The sequence below is a fragment of the Erinaceus europaeus genome, chromosome 6, assembly GCF_950295315.1.
Source record: "Erinaceus europaeus chromosome 6, mEriEur2.1, whole genome shotgun sequence".
Taxonomy (NCBI): domain Eukaryota; kingdom Metazoa; phylum Chordata; class Mammalia; order Eulipotyphla; family Erinaceidae; genus Erinaceus; species Erinaceus europaeus.
Window position 1 is genome coordinate 67,149,453 of NC_080167.1, and position 22,935 is coordinate 67,172,387.

A 22,935-nucleotide genomic window follows, 5' to 3' on the forward strand; every position below is an offset into this window, starting at 1 on the left:
TGAAGGAGGGATTCAGAAAGCAGTGGATGGAAAAATATCTTCTCTGAAACTAGAGGTCCCAAGTGTTTTCCAGTCTTGTGAAAATTACTAACGCTGGTGAAATTCATGGGTGGGTGGGCGGGGGGGGGGGGACAGGGATTGAGACAGGGATTGAATGTTTGAAGTTGACAGTACCAAAGTAAATGTCCACCTTAGGATTTCAGAATTCTATTAAAATTTCATGTGTCCTATGTCAAAAGTCTTAATATGGGTTAAAGGCAATCCTGCTTGATTGGTCTATTATTTGAGTTAATCCGAGTGGTGGTGGGTTTTTTTTTGTTTGTTTTGTTTTGTTTGCCTTCTGATTAACTTCTGGAGTGATAGCCACCAAAACAAAACCTTTCTATACATACGCATTGAATGCGGGGACCCTCAACTTTATAATAAAACTTTGCTTTTTGTTTTTTTAAGAAAGAAATGATCTTATTCTTGGCTCTGTGGTCCCATTTATATGATCTCTAACGCCCTTTGAGTGGACTCTGTAATACAAATTGAGACTGCTACCTCTTACTCCTTCTAATGGGTAAGCTAGTCATCAGACTCATCGGTCTGTACAACTGGTGAGAAGAAGACTTGTCCCCTGTGGGTGTCGGGGTAGGTGAGGGAGAGGCAGTCGGTGTCGGCGCGGACCTAGTTCTCTGTACTGACTGGTGTGCGTTGATGCGTTTTGTCTGAATGCTGGGCTCATGGCTTTACTAGCTCCCTTTTTCTCTCTCCTTTTTATCTTGTCTTTGCTGCCGCTTCCCACCTTCTGTCCAGCTCCATCTCCAGACAGCTCCCCGTATAATGCTCTGCTTCCCGAGGGTGCCGGTGGCCAGCCTCCTTCAGCACCTCCTCCATCCTTTGCTAAAGTCATCTCAGCCGCGGTGTCAGAGGCCACTCCTGATCACGCTGTAGTGGCCGCCCTGCCACCTTCCACACCCCCTACACCACCACTGCGACACTCGGCGACACGTTTCGCGACCTCCTTAGGGTCAGCCTTCCACCCCGTCCTGCCCCATTCCGCTACAGTTCCTCGTCCTCTGAGCAAAAACTCTCGGCCTTCTTCTCCCGTGAGCACACCCTCCTGTCAGCCTCCGGCTTCGAAGCCCTGTGCCTGGCCCGCCGCCACCTTCTCGCCCCCCCCTCCGTCTGCTCCAGTCATGGGCCCGCGGCCCGTCCTCCCCGTCTGTGTCTCTTCTCCTGCGCCCCAGTCGCCTCCGTCACCGACGGCGTCCAGTGGGCCGCTTGACTCTGTCTCGTCCCCGGTGTCGCCGCCGCCGCCGCCTCCGCCTCCGCCGCCTCCCCTCACACCTCTGTCACGCTGTGGACCTCGAGCCTCTCCTCCTCCGAGCACCCCTGTCGCCTCAGCTCCCTCGTCCAGGCCTAGCGTTGTCCCTTCTCCCTCTGCAGCTGCCCCTGCCTCTGTGGAGACTCCTCTAAACTCTATGCTGGGGGACTCCTCTGCTTCTGAGCCGGGCTTGCGGGCAGCCTCTCAGCCGGCCGACACTCCAGCCCCGCAGGGTAAGGCTTCCGCTCACCGCCCATGGGGACGGGACAGGACGGGACGGGACGGGACGGGGAGGGAGGGCTGGGGCTCCGGGACACTGGGGCATGGACGTGCTGCTGGTGCTGGCGGTTTCTTTATGAGCAGGGAGCAAGCGACGATGGGACAGTAAGTGTGTCTCTCTCCCCTGTTGGGGGCCTCGCCTTGTGGCTTTGAAGATGAGCCCCTGCGGGCTGAGGTGTCCCGATCCTCAGGGCTCCCAGGTGCCACGTGTTCTGAAGGTCGCTCTCATGCTCGCACTCAGTCCCTGACTTTACTTTGTCTTCCCCGCACTTCGGGGAGGGAGCCGCAGAGTTGCAGCTGGTGCCCAGCTACAGTCGCTGGGGGGGAACCGCAGAGTTGCAGCTGGTACCCGGCTGCAGTCGCTGCTGCAGTCGCTGGGGGGTGGCTCGCCCGTGTGCGATCGATCGCAGGCACAGAGAGGATGGGGGGCTCGGTGGGTGCCGCGGGGTGCCGTGTTCAGAAGGAAAGGCGGGAGAAGTTGGGAGCAGAGAGGAGAGCAGAGGACAGGACCGGTCTCTACCACCCCCACCCCACCCTCCATGTCTGAAAATGTTTAGTAACAGGGAGGAGGGACAGGTGTAAACTTCCAACCCAGTTCTAAAAATAAACATGACAGAGCTTTTGCATTAAAAAAATACGTAGCATGTACACACACACACACACAGACACACGCGCACACACAGAGACACACACACAGACACACGCACAGACACACACGCACAGACAGACACACACACACACAGACAGACACACGCGCACACCGATGAAATAAATGAGCAAGAATTACAGGAGAGAATAAAGTAACACATTTGTACCTGCAAAGAACACGTCTGGATTTAAACACACTTCTTTCTTAAAAATGCTGATTCTTGGGAGTCAAGCGGCAGCGCAGCAGGTTAAGTGCACGTGGCGCGAAGCACGAGGACCGGCATAAGGATCCCGGTTTGAACCCCAGCTCCCCACCTGCAGGGGAGTCGCTTCACACGTGGTGAAGCAGGTCTGCAGGTGTCTGTCTTTCTCTCCCCCTCTCTGTCTTCCCCTCCTCTCTCCATTTCTCTCTGTCCGATCTAACAACGATGACATCAGTAACTACAGCAACAATAAAAGAAGAAAAACAACAAGGGCAACAAAAGGGAAAGTAAAATAAATACATAAATAAGTATAAAAGTAAATACATTAATAAGAATGCTGATTCTTAAGGGAAAGGCATGTCACCACTGCCTTTCTTACTTGTTGACTTGTAGAGCTGCCTAAAAGCAGAGGCCGCGGTTAGTGTGTGCCAGTGAGGCACTGCCACACAAAAACTGGACACGGTCAGGTGACCAGCCAGTCGTCTTGCTTTGTCCCTGGAGTCTTGAAACCCACTGAGAAGTTGACAGCCCCATTCCTCTGTCTTCTTCCCCCAGCAGTTCATGTTTCAATCTTTGTGACCACTGAAAGTTAGTAATTTCACACCCAGTGTGCAGAGAATATTTTATTTGTCCTTTTAAGCCTCGGGAAAGGGAGTACCCACTTTTTCTGATGATCACTAAGTTCTCCTTCACTCCCTCAGTGAATTTTTTTTCCCCATTGAGTTGGGTATTCTCTGTCTTCCTGGCTATAAGACCTCTTCAAATTCTTCTTTTTTTTTTTTTTCTGGTGGTTCCTTTTTGGTTTTACTTTGTAGGAGATTTCATTGATTCTTAACTTTCACTATATACTGGATTTAAACGCGGAATCTTTTTAATTCATTGAAAAAACCCTCCATGGTATGAGCTCCTCTGCTACATATGCCTTTATTATGGTAGCATTTATTGCCTTAACTCTTTTTTTTTTTAAATATTTATTTTATTTATTTATTCCCTTTTGTTGCCCTTATTGTTTTATTGTTGTAGTTATTGTTGTTGTCGTTGTTGGATAGGACAGAGAGAAATGGAGGGAAGAGGGGAAGACAGAGAGGAGGAGAGAAAGCTAGACACCTGCAGACCTGCTTCACCGCTTCTGAAGCGACTCCCCTGCAGGTGGGGAGCCGGGGTTCGAACCGGGATCCTTATGCCGGTCCTTGTGTTTTGCGCCACCTGCGCTTAACCCGCTGCGCTACAGCCCGACTCCCTGCCTTAACTCTTTAAGATTATCACACAGATTGTTTTGGGTCAGTTATTTCAAATAGTAATTGCCATCATGTTCACTGGGGATTTTGTTTTGTCATATTTTTTTTTCCCCAATAATGGATGTTACCTGCCTCCCTAATTTTATAAGCTTGTATTGTATTGACCAAATACCCACGAGGCCAAATAAAACAAAAAAAATAGGTAATCTGTTCAGTTCTATTAACTAATAACATTCTAACATAACAATTAAAAGTAAGTGGTTGTACATTACACTTCAGCTTTGTATTTTAGGATCCTTTTAAACACTGGTCTAGACTTCAGGTGTGACGATGAGCCAGACTCAGTAAGACGTGAAGAAGCAGTCTTTTAGCGCATTTAGCGCAGTGTGACACTGTACCTGCCTCCCCCCCCCCCCCCAACATACTGTTACTTGGCTCTGCTGTTGATGGTCTGATTTGACCTTCCTTCTTCTTAGGCATTGTCTTGGGACCACCTGCACCCCCTCCACCTCCTCCACTCCCACCAGGTCCAGCCCAGGCTCCAGCAGCCCTCCCTCCTCCCCCAGGACCACCCCCCCCTCCTCCTCCCCTTCCCTCTGCTGGACCTCCCCCTCCCCCTCCCCCACCTCCTCTCCCTAGCCAAGTGCCCCCACCTCCTCCTCCACCTCCTGCTCCTCCCCTGCCTGCATCTGGATTTTTTGGGGGACCCATGTCAGAAGACAATCGCCCTCTGACTGGGCTTGCAGCAGCCATCGCTGGAGCCAAGCTGAGGAAAGTGTCACGGGTAAGTACGTTTCCAAGTCCCTGTACCTTGTCTCGCAGTGTCTGTGTAGTGAATTGATTTTATTCTAATGGTATGAGCCTTGTGTATTATTATTATTATTATTAAAATCAGGACTGGGAGATAGCTCACCCAGGGGGACTCGTACCTTGTGAGAGGATCTGGGACCTAGTTTCTGTGAACCCGTCACCCTGCCTCACCACTTGACGATTCACTCTATTTGGCTTCCTTACCTGTTTGCTCTCACACGCACTGTTTTTATCTGAATTACGATTGAGTCAGGGCCCAGGAGCACACCCACTAGAACATTCACCTTATCGTGTATAAGGACCTGAGTTCAAGTCCCCATGCAGAGGAAGGGGACGGGGAGGAGGGAGTTTACGGGTGGTGGAGTGTACTGTTGTGTATCTCTCCTCTTTCCTTCACTTCTCACTAAAATAGAGAATTCTAAAAAAAAAGGGGGGGGGTGCTGTGGGGAGGGGGGCTGGGCTGTGACACACTGGGTTAAGCACACATAGTACCCAGCTTAAGGACCTGCCCAAGGATCCGGGTTCAAGGCCTGGTTCCCCACCCGCAGAGGGGAAGCTTCACAAGCTGTGGGTGAAGCAATCTGCCGGTATCTTTCTCTTCCTCTTCCTCTCTCAATTTATCTCTGTCCTATCCAATAAAAATTGAAAAAAAGGGAGTTGAAAGGTGGTGCAGCGGGTTAAGCACACATGGTGCAAAGTGCAAGGACCGATGTAAGGATCCCGGTTCGAGCACCTGGCTCCCCACCTGCAAGGGAGTCGTTTCACAGGCGGTGAAGCAGGTCTGCAGGTGTCTGTCTTTCTCTCCCCCTCTCTGTCTTGCCCTCCTCTCTTCATTTCTGTCCATCCTATCCAACAACGACATCAATAACCACAACAATGTTGGGCAACAAAAGGGAAAGTAAAAAATATAAATTTTTTTTTTAAATTGGAAAAAATTCCCACCGGGAACAGTGGGTGGGTTCATAGTGCTGGTACTGAGCCCCAGTGATACCCCTAAAGGCAAGAAAAAAAAAAGAGGGGGGCTAGGCCACATGGAAAAAAGTAAATCAGAAACATCACACCTCTCTCTACACACATCTATCTGTTGTGAGAATAGCAATATTCACTTACTTGAGAACACAGCTTGGGGGCAAGCTATGCAAGTCCCCCCACTCCCGCCCCCAAAACAACATACCCTTCTCGGGATACAACACAAGACATATAATACTGTTTTATTCCTTAATTGGTGATGTTGATAGTGGCAGAAGCTTCGATTGATGTAGTCAGTGCTGTTCACTCTGTTGGCTCTTACGAAAAATTTCAGAAGAGCCTGTAAGGGTCTTTTAATAGAAACTGATGCTGGCCCATTCTTCTGTCCTGAACATAACGTGGATGTGCACAGGGCTGTCTGACACAGGAGTTTATTGTGTGTGTGTGTGTGTTGTTCTCATTAAGGTGGAGGATGCCTCTTTCCCGAGCGGAGGGAATACCATTGGCGTGAACCTGGCCTCTTCTAAAACAGATGCGGGTCGTGGAAATGGACCTCTCCCTCTAGGGGGCAGTAGTGGCTTGATGGAGGAGATGAGTGCCCTGCTGGCCAGGAGGTGAGTGAGGGGTCCTGGAGACGTGTCCAGAATTCAGGGGACTCTGTTCATCCAGTTTCAAATATGATTGAGCTAGGTGCAGTAGTTCTCTGCTAGAGAAATAATTCTGTGTGCTCAACATGGTTATTATTTTTTTAAAACTCTTCAATTTATCTTTTATCTAGGAGAAGAATTGCCGAAAAGGGATCAACAGTAGACTCAGAGCAAAAAGAGGACAAAAATGTACGTTGGCCTCATGTGAATGTGTCAAATTCAGGGAGTGACTCTCAACATGAGTTTGAACTTCGTCTGAGTTTGTAGGGGCTTCTATTTCGCTAGCTCCAGATAGTGAAAGAAATGGTGCGCTTTGGGCATAATTTACACCTTTTTAATGGCGTTCTTAGGTAAAAGGATTGGATACATAAAGTTATAGGGAGGGGTCCGGGAGGTGGCACATCGGACTCTCAAGCATGAGTTCCTGAGTTCAATCCCTGGCCACACATGTACCAGAGTGATGTCTGGTTCTTTCTCTCTCCTCCTATCTTTCTCATGAATGAATAATTCTTTAAAAATAAAATAAAGTTATAGGGATAGTTCCAACCTGTAGAATTTAATTCTGTACCAGAGTCTGTTACTAAATATGTGAATGACTTCACAAGATGCTTTTTTGGGGGGCCCAGGTGGTAGTGCACATGTCACAGTGTGCAGGGACCTAGGTTCAAGCCCTCAGTCCACACCTACAGGGGGGAAGCTTTGCGATTGGTGGAATAGTGTCGCAGGTGTCTTTCTGTCTCTCTCTCTCTCTCTCTCTCTCTCTCTCTCACCCGCATCCCTCTCAATTTCTGGCTGTCTCAACTTAAAAAAAAACTATAATAAGATGCTTTTGTTTGTATTCATTTTTTTATTATCTTTATCTATTCATTGAATAGAGACAGCCAGAAATCGAGAGGGAAAGGGGAGATGGAGAGGAAGACAGACAGAGAGACACCCGCAGTGCTGCTTCACCACTCACAAAGCTTTCCCCCTGCGAGTGGGCGTGAACCTGAGTTCTTGGCCACTGCCAACATACACCAACCAGGTGTGCCCTGCTTGTTTGTGTTAATTTCTTAGGGCCTCATATCCTTTGTATTTAGAATGAATTCAGCTAAATCAATTTGTTTTCAGATGTTTCCTCTATGTGCTTATTAGCTGTGACTTCTCAATAGTCTTGATTTTTTTTTTTTTTGTGCCTCTTTGTATTTAGCAAACAGTATAATTGTTTTCCCTGCTATACTTGGCCTTTAATGCCACTTGGCAAGTCTGTCTCTTCTATCTGGCTTAGAGGCTTCCGCTGGTACAGTTCTCATTGAAGGTGTGTGTGGAAAGAAGTCACGCAGACCTGCACAAGGGATAGATGCTAGCAAGCGCAGGGAGAAATAGAAAGGAGACGGCTGAAGAGAAAAGTGAAGGGTAGTAGGAAGAATCCTAGGAGTGGAAGCAGAAGCCTAGATAGATAGAGCATGTTAGCAGTAGGTGTCATAGTGTTTATTAATATGTATTTCTGTTTACTTAGGAAGAATCAGAGCCTGTGACTTCGAAGCCCTCTTCAACAAGTACACCTGGTAAGTTCAAGAGAGATATTCTAACTGTTGTGATATTTCTCTCTCTCTCTCTCTCTCTTTCTCTCTCATCTCCAGTGGAAGAGCCCCTACTGTGGGGTCAGTTGATGGTGCTTTTTGCAGGGCATTACCATACACAAGGACCCCACTCCCCACCTGCAGGGTGAACTTTCACAAGTCGTGGGAACAGTGTTGTAGGTGTCTCTCATGTCTTATCTCTCATTCTCTATCAAAAAAGAAAGGAAGACTGGAGGGAAGAGAGAAGGGGGAGGTAAGAGAGGAAACGGCCATCAGGGACAGTGGTGATACTAAGCCCCAGAGATAACCCTGGTGGCAAAAATATAATAAAAATTAAAGGTTCCATTTGCCCCCATATATGGGTCAAGTTCATTACTGGTCAGTGAAGTATTAAATGTTCACTGCTTGCACTTGACAGCATTGCCTTTTTCCCCAAAGCCATCCTTCCATGATCTCAGAAGCATCTATTCACTTATTTTTGATACAGGAAATTTCATTAAAATCCAAAGATTTTTTTTTTTTCTGAATGACTCTTTCTTTGAAAATTCTAAGTTTTTTTTTTAATTTTTTTATTTTTCTACCTGTGTCATCATGAATGATGTGGGGTCATTCATTAACGTGTGGAAAACAGATTGAGATGAAAGACATGCTTCTTTTTAAGAAAATACTTTTTAGTCATTGAATCAGAGATTGAGATGACAGCTAGCACTGACATGTTTTAGAAACATTCTCAGCTGGAGGTTGTCATTTTAATAATTTAATCAAGAAGTAGCCAAGGAAATTAATGTCTGATTTGTAAGACGCAGAGCTCTCTTTAAAGCCTCTGGAAAATACTTAATGCATTCAGTGACGTCCCTGACACTGAGCCTTTTGGGACGGAATCGGTATTCCTTGGGAGTATTGCCAAAGTGTATTCCACTGGGGAAACTTAATTTCGCTGATGACAATATGGGATCGTTTTATATTTGACTATAAGACTAGAACTTTTTGTCTAATGTGGAATAAAGTGACAAATACGTCTGATGAGTTTTAGGTATCTTTGAGTATCTGTAATTATACATTAGAAAACCATGATAGAAAATTCCACGGGGAGTCTGGCACAGCGAGTTAAGTGCACATGGCGCAAAGCACAGGGACCAGCGTAAGGATCCCAGTTCGAGCCCCCGGCTCCCCACCTGCAGGGGAGTAGCTTCACAGGCGGTGAAGCAGGTCTGCAGGTATCTTTCTCTCCTTCTTTCTGTCTTCCCCTCCTCTCTCCATTTTTCTCTGTCCTATCCAACAACAACAATATCAATAACAGTACCGACAACAATAAAACAACAAGGGCAACAAAAGGGAATAAATAATTTTTAAAAATGTTTAAATAAAAACAATTCTACTTAGAGGGGTCAAGGGTTGGTGCATCTGGTTAAGCGCACACATTATAGTGAGCGAGGACGTGGGTTCGGGCCCCTGGTCCCCACCTGCAGGGAGGAAGCTTCACGAGTGGTGACGCAGGGCTGCAAGTGTCGTCCTGTCTCGTTCCGTATCTGTCTCTGCTCTCTTTTCAATTTCTCTCTGTCTCTATCGAATAATAAACAAAATTAAAAAAAAAAACCTACTTAGGGATGGAAATAGCATAATGATTATGCAAATAGATTCTCTTTTTTTTTTTTTTTCCTCCTCCAGGGTTATTGCTGGGCTCGGTGCCTGCACCATGAATCCACCGCTCCTGGAGGCCATTTTTTCCCCCTTTTGTTGCCCTTGTTGTAGCTTCGTTGTGGTTATTATTATTGCCCTTGTTGACGCATTTCGTTGTTGGATAGGACAGAGAGAAATGGAGAGAGGAGGGGAAGACAGAGAAGGGGGAGAGAAAGACAGACACCTGCAGACCTGCTTCACCACCTGTGAAGCGACTCCCCTGCAGGTGGGGAGCCAGGGGCTCAAACCGGGATCCCTGCGCTTTGCGCCACATGCGCTTAACCCACTGCGCCACCGTCCGACCCCCGAAAATAGATTCTCATGTCTGCAGCTCCAAAGGCCCAGGTTCGATCCCCTGTCAGAGCTGAGCATTGCTCTGGTAAAAAAAAAAAGAGAGAGAGAGAAAGAAAGAGAAAGAAAAATCCTGCTTAGGTTGATTTGGCACTTACCAGCTGCCTCTAGAATCCCAGTGACTTTCCACCTGTGTTGACTGTTACATGACTGTATCAATAGGGGGCACATGGTCGTGTTTGGAGTGACCCGCCTCACCTTTGTAGACATGGAGGGAAGGCTAAGCCTTGAGTAGTAATTGGTTATCCTGGGAGTAGGGGAAGGGGCTGTTCCTGGAAGTGTAGGTCCAGGAGGAACGAATACAAGGACCCAGGTTCAAGCCCCCAGTCCCCATCTGCAGGGGGAAGGCTTCCTGAGTGATGAAGCAGGGCTGCAGGAGTCTTCTGTCTCTTTCCTTCTCCATCTCTCCATCCCTCTCAGTATATGGCTGTCTCTATACAATAAATAAAGATAGTAAAAAAAAAAAAACTTGGGCTCAGTGGTGGCACAGCTGGTTGAGCGCACTTATTACAGGAGGAGCGAAGATAGGAACGTTGGGAAATGATCAAGAGACTAGGATGTGATTCAGTAGTTTGACCTGACTAGGACAGAGAATCCCTTTTGAGGAGTGTTGTGGGCTGGAGAAGAAAGAACCAGAGTGTTGCAAGCCTTTGATGAAAAGATGGGGAGTGGGAAGCGGGCGGTAGTGCAGCTGGTTAAGTGCACGTGGCGCAAAGTGCAAGGACTGGCATAAGGATCCTGGTTCGAGCCCCCGGCTCCCCACCTGCAGGAGGGTCTTTCTCTCCCCCTCTCTGTCTTCCCCTCCTCTCTCCATTTCTCTCTGTCCTATCCAACAATGACGACATCAATAACAACAACAATAATAACTACAACAACAATGAAAAACAACAAGGGCAACAAAAGGGAAAATAAATAAATATAATTTTTTTAAAAATTTTAAAAAAGAAAAGATGAGTTTAGGCTTCATCCTGCAAGGATTGATTGAATAGACACGGAATGTCTGAAGAAGAGGGAGGTGAGGGCAGGGGTAGATAGCATAATGGTTATGCAAACAGTTTCTCATGCCTGACGCTCCAAAGTCCCAGGTTCAATCTCCTGCAGCCAGAGCTGAGCAGTGTTCTGGTTCTTCTTCTAGCGTTTGCCCTTCTTCCGTAGCCAGTCAACAGCGACAGGTTGAGCCTGATGTCAAGTTTCGAGACCTCCTTTGAATCTGGAGAGGTGGCAGTCGTTGACTATGTGGGTCATAGTCTGTCTGGAGCCGCAGGGGCAGTTCGGGTCGTCTCTGGCTCCCCAGCGATGGAACATAGCAGCACACCGGCCATGGCCTGTTCGATAGCGATTGAGGAGGGCCCAATCATAACGTGCTAGGTCAAAGCCGGGTTGACGCTCGCAGGGGTCTGTGATGAGGTGTTTGTTCTTGACCTCAGCTGACTGCCAACTCTGTTTCCAAGAGTCTGGAACAGAGAAGTTCAGTGTAGGCGTAGGGGACCAGATTGGGTGACGAGACGTCAAGCGTTGGACAGGGTGGGCGAAGATATCCACGTATATTGGCAGGTCTGGTCGAGCGTAGACGTGGGAAATGAACTTAGATGATGCCGCATCCCGACGAATATCTGGTGGGGCGATGTTGCTAAGAACTGGCAGCCATGGAACCGGGGTGGAACAGATGGTTCCAGAAATGATCCTCATGGAGGAATATAATTTGGAATCGACCAAGTGGACATGGGGGCTACGGAACCATACTGGGGCACAGTATTCTGCAGTGAAATAGCATAATGCCAGAGATGATGATCGTAGTGTGGAAGCGCTCGCGCCCCATGAGGAGCTGGCAAGTCTTGCAATGATGTGATTCCTCACGCCCACCTTTGCTGCAGTTTTTATGAGATGTTTGTGAAATGACAGGGTGCGATCGAGAGTAACGCCAAGATAGACTGGCTGAGCTTCATGCCGGATTCTCGTATTGCCAAGCTGCACATTAAGCTCACGCGAGGCCGAGACATGGTGTAGATGGAAAACAGATGATACCGTTTTTGCAGTGCTAGGGATTAGTCGCCATTTTTTACAGTAATCAGATATCAGAGATATCAGTGTTCTGGTGAGAGAGAGAGAGAGAGAGAGAAAAGAGAAGAGAGGAGAAGAAAAGAGAAGAGAGAAGAGGAGGGAGGTGACAGTCGTGAATCCTGTGACTAGAAATGAGGGGAAGTGACTGAGATCAGAAAGTTTGTGGGTATGAAGATCCATTGTGTTTCCAAAGTGCCAACCAAACAAGATGACTCCTTTTTAGATTACAAGGTTGTTCTGGAAGGCCTTGCCACTATGTGTGAGGTTCTGGGCTCCATCCCAGTCTCAGCTGGGAGCACATGGGCCACACCGAGGAAACTGCATGGATGATGGAACAGTGTTGGTGGCTGTCTCTCTTCCTGCCTCACTCAAAAGAATATAGAAGGAGAACTGGACCAGGAAGGCTGTCAGTGGGCTTGTGTGCTGGGCTGGGCTAGCTTCACGGGCGGTAGAGAGACGACCAGGGACTCATGGTCGATCTGGGAAGCAGTATCTCGTTTATTAATCAGATACATCGCCTTTTATGCATCTCTTCACCAGAAGTGGCAAGGGAAAAGAAATGACTAGGAGAGGGGGCGAACAGAACATAGAAAGTTTCCATCTAACCAGTGGGGATTAAACCAACACCCTGCAGGCAGGGCGGGACCCAGGTAAAACAGTGATTATGGAAATAGACCACATCGTAAGTAATGCAAGCGAACCTAATGTGATGATCAACACAGAAGGTCTTAGAAGCAGAATTTAGAAGCAGACCAACACTTGTGTATGCATGAAGCCTTGGCTTCATTTCCCAGCACCACGTGGAAGGGAAAGAAAGGAAGGGAGGGAGGGAGGACGCACCTGGTTAAGCACACATGGTACTATGTGCAAGGACCTGTGCAAAGATCTGGGTTCGAGCCCCCACTCCCCACCTGCAGGGGGAAAGCTTCACAAGCAGTGAAGCAGGTTTGCAGGTGTTTTCTCTTTCTCTCTCCCTCTCATCTCCCCATCCCCTCTCAATTTCTTGCTGTCTTGTCAAACAAAGTGGAAGAAGGAAGGAAGGAGAAAAAAAGAGAGAGGCTTGACTTAATGGGAAGGGAACTCAGCTTAGTGTTGAGAGGGGACCTGTGATGCATCTTCCCCACTGGAATTATTTCCTCCTCTCTCACCTGACTGACTCTTCTCTGGTCACGGTGTCCTAGACGCCGGCCATTCTCTGCCTGCACAGCTGATCTACCATTTCATTCAGAGCCTGTCTCTCTTTTCACCTACTTTGGCTCATGTCGGTGGGGCTGCATTTCTGATTCTGTCTGTCCCAGACCTCCTTGTTTGATTATTTTACGTCCCCTGGACAACTCTTATTAGAATGCAAAAGATTATAACAAGTTAAAGGTTATACTTTTGGGTTTTTTTCTTTACTATTAACATTAAGAAATAGTTGACAGTAAGATGATTAAAGTTATCCTGTTCTAAAAGCTTTTAGTTATTTTTAGTTAAAATAATTTATATTACACAGTTCTAGTCAATTAAAATTATCCTGTCCTTATTCTTTTTTTTAATACTTATTTATTCCCTTTTGTTGCCCTTGTTGTTTTATTGTTGTAGTTATTATTGTTGTCGTTGTTGGATAGGACAGAGAGAAATGGAGAGAGGAGGGGAAGACAGAGAGGGGGAGAGAAAGATAGACACCTGCAGACCTGCTTCACCGCCTGTGAAGTGACTCCCCTGCAGGTGGGGAGCCGGGGTTTGAACCGGGATCCTTATGCCGGTCCTTGCACACTGTGCCAGGTGCACTTAACCCACTGTGCTACAGCACAACTCCCGTCCTTGTTCTTACTAGCCTCTGTTAGAGAAACTTTTTACTATCTGTTAATAGAACTATAGTATTTTGTATTTGACAATCTTTTTTTTTTATTCCCTTTTGTTGCCCTTGTTCTTTTTATTGTTGTAGTCATTATTGTTGTATTGATGTCATCGTTGTTGGATAGAAAAGAGAGAAATGGAGAGAGATGGAAAAGACAGAGAGGGGAGAGAGAAAGATAGACACCTGCAGACCTGCTTCACCGCCTGTGTAGCCATTCCCCTGCAGATGGGGAGCCGGGAGCTAGAACCGCTGTATTTGACAATCTTATACTTGTCAATGACTTACCATCTTAAGGCCTGAAATTGTAAATTAGAATTCTTTCAGAATCGAAGTTAAAACATCTTTTTATTTATCATCATTATGATCTAAACATTATAATGGCATTTTTTTCATTAATTCTTTTCTAATAATTGGGCTCATACAGAACCTATCAATAATGTTCATTTTATGTGTTTAAAGAACCAACAAGGAAACCGTGGGAAAGGACGAACACAATGAATGGCAGCAAGTCACCTGTTATCTCCAGGTATTGAGTTTTATATTACACTGGTATTTTAAAAAGGAAAAAAAGTAACCTTCTGTGTCTTTCTTGCAGATAAAAAGTTGAGGGTGTGATTAAGTGCAAAGTCCATATCGTTCTACTTCTGCTGGACAACTACTGAATCCCAACCTGGGTTTTCACTAGTGACTGTTTAAATTCAACTGGATGCTTGGTTTTTATTTGCTTTGTTTTTTTTAATTGACCAGAGCGTGACTCAGCTCTGGCTGTTGGCACCTGGGTTCCCATTGCATGGAAAGTCCTATACGGAACCACTGTGCCAACTTCCCAGCCAAAGTTGATGCTTCTTATCTGCTAGATTGTTGAAAATCTCAGGATAGCTTTTATTCCCACCCAAACTCCCAAAAAGGGGGCACGGACATTCAACCTCCCCCATTCACCAGTTACAATTTTTGCCACATTTGTTTGAACTCTTACTCGTATCTTTTCCTCTGAGTTGTTGGAAAGCACTTTGCAAGTCCATGCCGCTTTGCTCAGAGTAGTTGGAACATTTTCCCTGAGAACTATCTTAGGATATGTTTACTTATATGTAGTCATAATTCTCCATTAGTTTCAGTGACCGCTTTTGTTTTGTAAAGACGATTTTGGAAAAGAAACTTTTCTATTTTAAACTGAGACACAGTTGGGGAGGAGAAAAGACAGTCGTGTCTTATGAGGGAGCAGAGTCCTAAAATGTTGACTGTGCTGAGTGAAAATTAAATAAGTAAATAAATAATCTCTCAGTTGAAACTCTGAATTATAATCAAGTTAAAAAAAAAAAATCCACTGCCCAGAAATAGGCCTTTGGTATTTTTGTGGCTGGCCATGTTATGTCCACTCAGGACTCCTTAGCCAGACACACTTCATTGTCATAACTAAATTAAATCACAAGGTTTACACATAAGTGAAGCTTACTCATTTAGCTTTTCAGTTCCTCAGTGACTGAAAGACAAGAGTGGAGAATGGAACATTGACTTTTCTTAAATGTTAACAGATTTTCAGCAGTTGCCTGTCATGAAGCCCGATTTACCAAATAGCTGTCAGAGTAGAAGTGTGTGTGTGTGTGTTTTTAAATATATAAATTGTGATGGAGAGAGATTCGTTTTCCTCTTTGCCACTACCCACACCCCACCTCATTGGTAGGAATTCTGTTGTGACCTTTCTACCAGCTAAAGCTAAATACGTGTCAAAAGGTGGATCCTGGGAGGGAATATGGCAGAAGTTCTGTAAATCGATGATGTTCCTTGAAGTGTTTTGAGTTCATCTAGATGGTTGGGGGAGAGGTATTATATTCTTTTGAAGGTTTTTCAGACTTAATGCATTAAGGTCACCATTAAAAAATGCATGGAATTTAATGAGATGATAGTGCTTATTATCCAGCAGTTTATTGTAGACTGTGTTTTTATTCTGTTAGTTTTCCTTACTATTTCCAAAAGAGAAATACTGAAATGCCTGGTTATTTCTGAGCCATAAATTCAGAGCCTTTCCAGAGATTCAGTTCAACCACTATGACATGTGTCTCAGATTTTCATTTCAGGAACTTTTAAGACACTTAAAAGTGTTTAAACTTCTAAGAAATGTATTGTTTTTCCCTTCGAAGATAATCTCCTTTAATCATTCTGAAAGCCTTTGTGTTTTTGCGGGAACATTCCTCATCATCTCGGCACTGAAGTACAAAGTACCTATTTCTCTTCCGAATGTATTAAAACTATGTTTGTGGTTGAGTTGGACTAGCATCCTTTAACGCATATCAGTGACTACAGTAGGCTGTGCGAGACTCAAGCTAAAAATGCTTAAAAAACTAGACAGAATGTCGCAGTCAAGTAGCTTTCATGGTCATAAAGAGCTTATTATAGCTCTTGTGTTTCAGATGGGGAAGAAATGTTTTTTACATGTTTCCCCGAGATGAGTTCATGCTATCATGATTTCTATCTAACTCTGTAACATTATATTCACTGTCACAGGCCTCTGTGTTTGGTATCTGTCAAGCTTTATCCAGGTCCATTTTAATGTATCCGTGGTCGACAGAAGTAACCATTGTGTGACTTAAAAAATCTCCCCCCCTCTGACTGTCAAGTGAACTGAATCACCACAGATAACTGGAATTAGTCTCATTTTTATCCTCGTAAGGTGAATGGACTCCATTAGTTGGTGTTTTTATCTCCTCTGACTAAAAAGCAATGAAATATGAATAAGTATTATTTTTATCCCCCCTTTAAATGGCTCTTCCCCTTCATAGGCGGGATTCTCCAAGGAAAAATCAGATTGTTTTTGACAACAGGTCCTATGATTCATTACACAGGTATCATCCTGCTGTGACTTTGTGATTTGAGATTTTCAAATAACATGCTGAGGATAGGGCTGAGCTTTTTCTACATGGATTGGTAATCACCACGAGGGAGATATTTGGGAAGATCAAACTTTCTGCATATAACTATTTTCAGGATCCTAAGAATTATTAATGAGAGAAATATACCAATGTCTATTTCTCTATCATCACTTTGAATGAGGATACGTGTAAGTGGCAAAGACAGCTGAGGCTAACAGTATCTAAGTATTGTATTTTCCTTTTTGATGTCCAACTATTTTTTGAGATAAGATTTAGTACTGGAGTATGGGGCAATATGGTAGCCACAGTTGTGAGGTGCTTCCTCTTGGGGGCGGGGGAGAAATTGTGTTTTCTAGATACTTTGTAGCCTAGCATCTAACCTCCTGTACAGATTACTCTCTAGGATGAGTCTGACTAGACTTTTGTTTGTTTGTTTGTTTTGTTTCCCTTGACAGTCTGTCTTGCCATATACTCAGGGGCCGGCACCAGGAGCAGAGATGATGACATGACCTAAACAGTTTGACCAGCTCTCACAGTTGCTTATACTCAGATCCCTCCTACTGGTGGGCCTGCCTTTCCCCACTGAGCTGTCTGTGATAGTATGTGTCTTCAGTGTAGGGGGCTTGGTTTTGCCTCACCATGAGCAAGGACCCGGGTTCAAGCCCCCAGTCTCCACCTGGAGGGGAAAAGGTTTGCGAGCAGTGGAGCAGTGCTGCAGGTGTCTCCCCCGTCTCTTTTTTTTTCTCTCCTTCTCTATCTCCCCCTCTGTTCCCAATCTTCTCTTTCTGTGAGAGAGAGGGGAGAGGTGGAGAGGGAGAGAAAGGGCAGTGGGTGTGGTAGATTTTTTTCATGCAGGCACCAAGCCCCAGTGATAACCCTAGGGAGAAAAAAAAATTAACCTAGCTCAGAACTTTTGTTCTGATTCCACTAGTATCCAGTTAGGAGCTTTTGTAGACCTTTTTTTTTTTTTTTAATTAAGAAAACAACATATAAATCAGGTGATTTCTTCTTAATTAAAAAAAAAAACTTGGCAGCTTTTTAACCTCCTCCAGAACTTAAACTATTTTTAGCATTACTCTGGCAGGATGGGAACCTAATTATCATAGTGTGATTATTTTATAGACGGCTACCTAGAGGCCGTACTCTCATCACAAAGCAAGAAAGGCCGCTGAGCCCTTGTTCTCTGCTGCTCCCGGTGGTGAAAGCATGGAGGTGTGTGTAGCCCAGGCATGCCCTAAGGGGCCTCTACTAAAAAAACAAAAAAAAAAATCTGTGCATGTCTGCTGGGAACAGGAACTCAAATACAGAGGCTACACCTCTAAGGACCCTTCTTTAGCCAGTTCCTGCAAGAATTATTTCCATGCCATTGATTAACGTATTTTGTACGTTTATATTTTTTGGTCAGTACATTTGCATAAAACGGCCGTATAGTTGCTGTGAAACTGATTTCTTCTCTGCCCCTCCCTCCTATTTTGGAGGGGTCTAAATATTCTGACTCATTGAGAAAATTTACTAGTATCAGACCACAAAGGGTAATAAAATGTCAAAATTGGAAAGAAAGAAGTGAAGTTATCACCATTTGCAGGTGATGTTAGCATACACAGAGAACCCTAAAGACTCTGAGCTGATGACTAGAAATTAACAATAAATTCAGTTCAAAAAAAAAAAAAAGGGAAGGAAACTTCCCTTTTTTATATAGAAAAATACCACTTAGCAGTGAGGCTTTCTGTTATAAATCTTCTTGTTCTCTTACTGCTTATTTATACAGTTCTCTCTGAGATAATGTTGATAAGCTTTGTTTTTAAGTGGTGATTACTTCTTTCCTTCGGTATGAAAAGTTCCCCCCTTTAGTTAATTATGGTGCTGGTGGTGGTGGTGGTGCTGGTGACGATGGTGATGGATTGCATGTTAGCATGAATCAAATCTCTAAACATTGCATGTTTCCACATTGTTTATTCCTAACAGTGATACATCTTGGCATCGTTTAATAATCACAGATCTGTATGTAACATTCTGCCCTGTTGTTAGTAACTGATGCGAATTCCAAGGGTGTTTTATTTATGAAAGTAGGAGAAAAGAATTAGCTAGTCACATCATTTTGAGAGAGCTTGTTTGGAGGTTCTATCAGAGGAGCGCAGCTACTTGTACACTCTCAACCGAAGACCGGTCCGTCTGTATTTGGGGAAGGCCATCCTCTTCAACCGAGCTCGTAGCTTCGGGAGGGACACACATGGAGCGGTGAGGGAGGGAGGAGGGGACACCCGCCTAGCCAGCCAGATCAGCTGAATCAACCCTGGCGATCAGTGGGGTGACAGATGTCGTAGCCAGATCACCCTCACATCCCAGTTACATCATTTTGAATGTGTAAAAAAAAAAAAAAAGAAAAAGACAGAAAGTAGTAGTTAGCCGTTTGATTCTGGAGAGCAAGGACAAATAGCGTGGGAATGTGAAATGGACAATTAATCAACCTTCAGGACTGTTCAGTAGATGAAGCTCTAGAGAGAGAACATTGTGACTTGCATAGTGTGAGTCTCCCAAATCTCACACGCATAAGAAGTTTCCTCAGCAGAGTCAAAGGTATGTAGCCTCCCAAAGAGAAAGTACATTATTTGAAGCTATTAGCCTCCTCAGTGCCCTGTTTGGTGCATGTTAATCGGTGTTTCCTTTGTTCATAGGACATCAGCTAATCTAATACAGTAAAAGAAAGTGAACACAAGATAGGATAGGATACTAGTGAAGGAGGCATACCCGGTTAGAAACAAAAGGGAAATAGAAAGCCCTGATTGATGTGTTTGGCACTGCGACCTTTGCTGAAAATATACCTGATCTTTAAGACATTTTTCTTCATGCAAAGTTTTAGATGAATTCTAAATTTTTGAAAGCCCACCGATGATCGATGACCTCTCTGGTTTGGTTTGGTTTGGTTTTCTTTTTAAACAAAGTCTTTATGTGAACAGTGCCTGCACTATACACATTACTGAGATGAAACCTTCATAAAAACTTCAAAGGGGGAGTCGGGCGGTCGCACAAAACACAAGGACCGGCGTAAGGATCCTGGTTCGAGCCCCCGGATCCCCACCTGCAGGGGAGTCACTTCATAGGCGGTGAAGCAGGTCTACAGGTGTCTGTCTTTCTTTCTCTCCCCCCTCTCTGTCTTCTCCTCCTCTCTCCATTTCTCTCTGTCCTATCCAACAGTGACAACATCAGTAACAACAACATATAACTATAACAATAAAACAACAAGGGCAACAAAAGGGGATGAGTAAATATTTAAAACTTCAAATGGGGGGGGAACCACATCTGCAGCCTGCTCATGTCCCCAACACTCTTCTGTATCTTGATGTTTCAGTTAGAAAGAAACATTCACAAAGAAATCCTGCTTCTCACAAAATTTCCCCAGAAGCCAAGGCATGAACTTGTCAGCTGGTTCGTACAAGACTACCCAGATCTTTTTGTTTACCCTTTGGCTGGTTTGTGTAACATTTCAAGAGAAAGCGGGGACATTTCTTGGGCCTTGGATCAGCTCACCACACGTTTCCTGGCCAGCCATGCACACCCAGAGAATGTTGTCTTCCCCACTCCCTACCGAAGAAGCCTCCTCCTCTTACTCTGTCTCGAAAGATTACTGAAAATGCTGAGGAAAGTGCAGCACTCCTTTCTGTCTTGTGTCCTGATCAGAACCTGCAGCGCCTGACATTTAACTTTTTCACTCCGTGCGTTTGGCTTAAGGGATGCTTTTCAGTCGGGTGCAGGGGTGGTACGGTTGCAGTGAGTCGTGAATGCACTCTGTCTCTTGCGTGTTGCTTACCTGTCTTGGAAATGTCATTTATACAGACCAAAATCTGCACCCTCCTCACAGCCCAGTGCCAACGGAGTCCAGACGGAGGGCCTCGACTACGACAGGTTGAAGCAGGTAGCGCTCCACACCAGTGGCCTTTCTTTTTGTGTTTGTTTCTTTGTAAGAAATACGTTCCAGGGAGCCAGGCAGTAGTACACCCAGTTGAGCGCACACGTTACCATGTGCAAGGGCCTGGGTTCGAACCACCACTCCCAGCTTGTAGGGAGGATGCCTTCACGAATAGTGAAGCAAGTCTGCAGGTGTCTCTCTCTCTTTCTCTACCCCCCCCCCCCAATTTCTGTCTGTCCTATCGAATTAAATAGAAAGGAAAAAAATAGCCACCAGGAGTGGTGGATTCATACTGCTGGCACTGAGCCCCAGCAATAACTCTGGTGGCAATAGAAAAAAAGAAAAATGTGGGTGGGGGAGAAAGCATAATGGTTATGCAAAGAGACTCATGCCTAAGGCCCTGAGTTCTAAGGTTCAGTTCCCCATAGCACCATGAGCCAGAGCTGAGCAATGCTCTGAGAAGAGAAGAGAAAAGAAGAGGAAGTGAAAGAGAGAGAGAGAGAGAGAGGTATATATATGTGTGTATATATATATACACATATACACACACACATAGTGTATATGCTTGAGAAGAGGAAGACATTAAGATATTTTCATACCGGTTCAATAGTAGATTCAATACCATATTGCTTTTTCTTTTTCCTGTCTAGTCTTTTGTTTCAGTGGGTTTGCTTAAAGTTTCCAGAGTGGCAGAGGACAGGGACAGGAAGGTGGGTTAAGGATGTTGTATCCACTCTTGAGTGTAAGTGCATAGTGAGGAGTCAGTTAAAACCAGGGGCTGGGTGGTGCCGCACCTCATTGGGTACACGGGTTTCCACGTGCAAGGGCTTGCAGCAGGAGGGAAGACACCTGCAGGAGGGAAGACTCACAGGCAGTGTAACAGGTGTCTCTCTGTCTCCCTCTCTGTCTCTTCCTTCTCTCTTGATTTTTTTTTCTGTCTCTATTCAATAAAATACTTAGAAGAAGAAAGAAAATTGAAAAAATTAACAGATAACTTATCATCAATAAAATCGGGCCCAGTGAGTCTGGTTTTGGCAAAAGCAAACATCTTGATTTTGAACCCAGCATTTTCACTTTGAGGCGTCTGCTAAGAAAGCAGCATTGCTGTGCACCGACAGGCGACATGGGACAGTAGTTGATTGAGAACATTTGCTCTTGTTAGAGAAACGGTCTCGTAGCCAAACATAATGAACAGTTACGTCAGCTTTATAAAAAAGAAATGGTACTGTCCCTGTTTGGGGTCCGTATGCATCATATTGAATGCCTCCATATGTAGGCAGAAGAACAGGAGGAATGATAAGTGGTGAGAATGTAGAACTTTAAAAATCTTTGTTCCGGGGTTGGATTTTTTTTTTTCTTCAAGAAATATTGCATACACTTTAGACTATGGTGTACTTTTGACTGTCTGAATTAGTAGTGGAGTGAACTACAATTCAAAATCAAGTTAGTAGACACCATTGTGGTCCCTCCCTCCTTCCTTCCTTCCTTCCCACCTTCGTTCCTTCCTTCCCACCCTCCCTCCTTTTTTAATCTTTTTTAAAATTTTTTTTACATTTATTTATTTTCCCTTTTGTTGCCCTTGTTGTTTATCATTGTTGTTGTTATTGCTGTCATCGTTGTTGGATAGGACAGAGAGAAATGGAGAGAAGAGGGGAAGACAGAGAGGGAGAGAGAAAGATAGACACCTGCAGACCTGCTTCACCACCTGTGAAGCGATTCCCCTGCAGGTGGGGAGCTGGGGGCTCGAACCGGGATCCTTAATGCCCATCTTTGTGCTTTGCGCCACCTGCGCTTAACCCGCTGAGCTACGCCCGACTCCCCCTCCCTCCTTTTTTAACTGCAATGTGCTTTGCACTTAAAATGCCTCTCATTTCAAGTGCTAGACTCCCCTGCGGGGACAGGGCTGATCAGCCCATGCCCCCTTTCCCTCGCTTCCACCCCCTGCAGGGCCCTGCAGGAGAACCCTAGGCTCCTGGAAAGATCGTCAGGGGTGGTGACTGATAATCCCTGTCACCTCAGGTCAGAGGGGCAGGTTGGCCAGGAGGAGTTGCTGTGGAGTTTTTTTGCCTTTTTCCTGGAAATATCTTTGTGCATCCTCTCTCACACTGCTACTGCTATCAAAAGACAAGCTTAGAAGCAGAGCTGTTGATATGTTCTAGAAATGGTCCGAATTATACCGCTCACTGTGCGCCAGAGCAGCTACTTTGAGAAAGCACTGGGTTTCACATCTTTCTCATCCAGCAAAGGAAAAGCTTGGAAAGGGAGGCGATCCAAAGGAAAACTTCCTCACGTTGGTCTTCTACGACGTAAATGTTGACTCTTAAAGCAAAACTGCCCGTCACTCTTATAGGTGTCTTTCCACAGTGTTCTGTGAGCAAGAACATCGTTAGCAGTCATTTTTTCGGTATTCCTGATGGCCTTTTTCTCTTAATATTTTAGGACATATTAGATGAAATGAGAAAAGAGCTAACGAAACTAAAGGAAGAGCTCATTGACGGTGAGTGGCTTCATCAATTTGCTATTCCTCTACCAGCGATGTTTAAGCAAAGTCACTTCTGTAA

At 45.1% G+C, this 22,935-nt stretch overlaps 1 protein-coding gene across 2 annotated transcripts in view; it reads left to right on the top strand.

Annotated features, from left to right (window-relative positions):
* Nucleotides 1-22,935, top strand: part of ENAH (ENAH actin regulator) — a 64,647-nt gene that overhangs the window by 37,895 nt on the left and 3,817 nt on the right. Inside the window, exons 6-13 of one of the 2 annotated variants that reach the window (XM_060192430.1) lie at nt 811-1,452; nt 4,304-4,461; nt 5,922-6,070; nt 6,235-6,292; nt 7,602-7,650; nt 14,060-14,126; nt 20,302-20,380; nt 22,814-22,871. In XM_060192430.1, the coding sequence (XP_060048413.1) occupies nt 811-1,452; nt 4,304-4,461; nt 5,922-6,070; nt 6,235-6,292; nt 7,602-7,650; nt 14,060-14,126; nt 20,302-20,380; nt 22,814-22,871 (1,260 nt within the window). Of the gene's footprint in view, nt 1-810; nt 1,453-4,153; nt 4,462-5,921; nt 6,071-6,234; nt 6,293-7,601; nt 7,651-14,059; nt 14,127-20,301; nt 20,381-22,813; nt 22,872-22,935 lie in introns of both variants that reach the window. The other variant, XM_060192429.1, reaches the window with a different exon arrangement.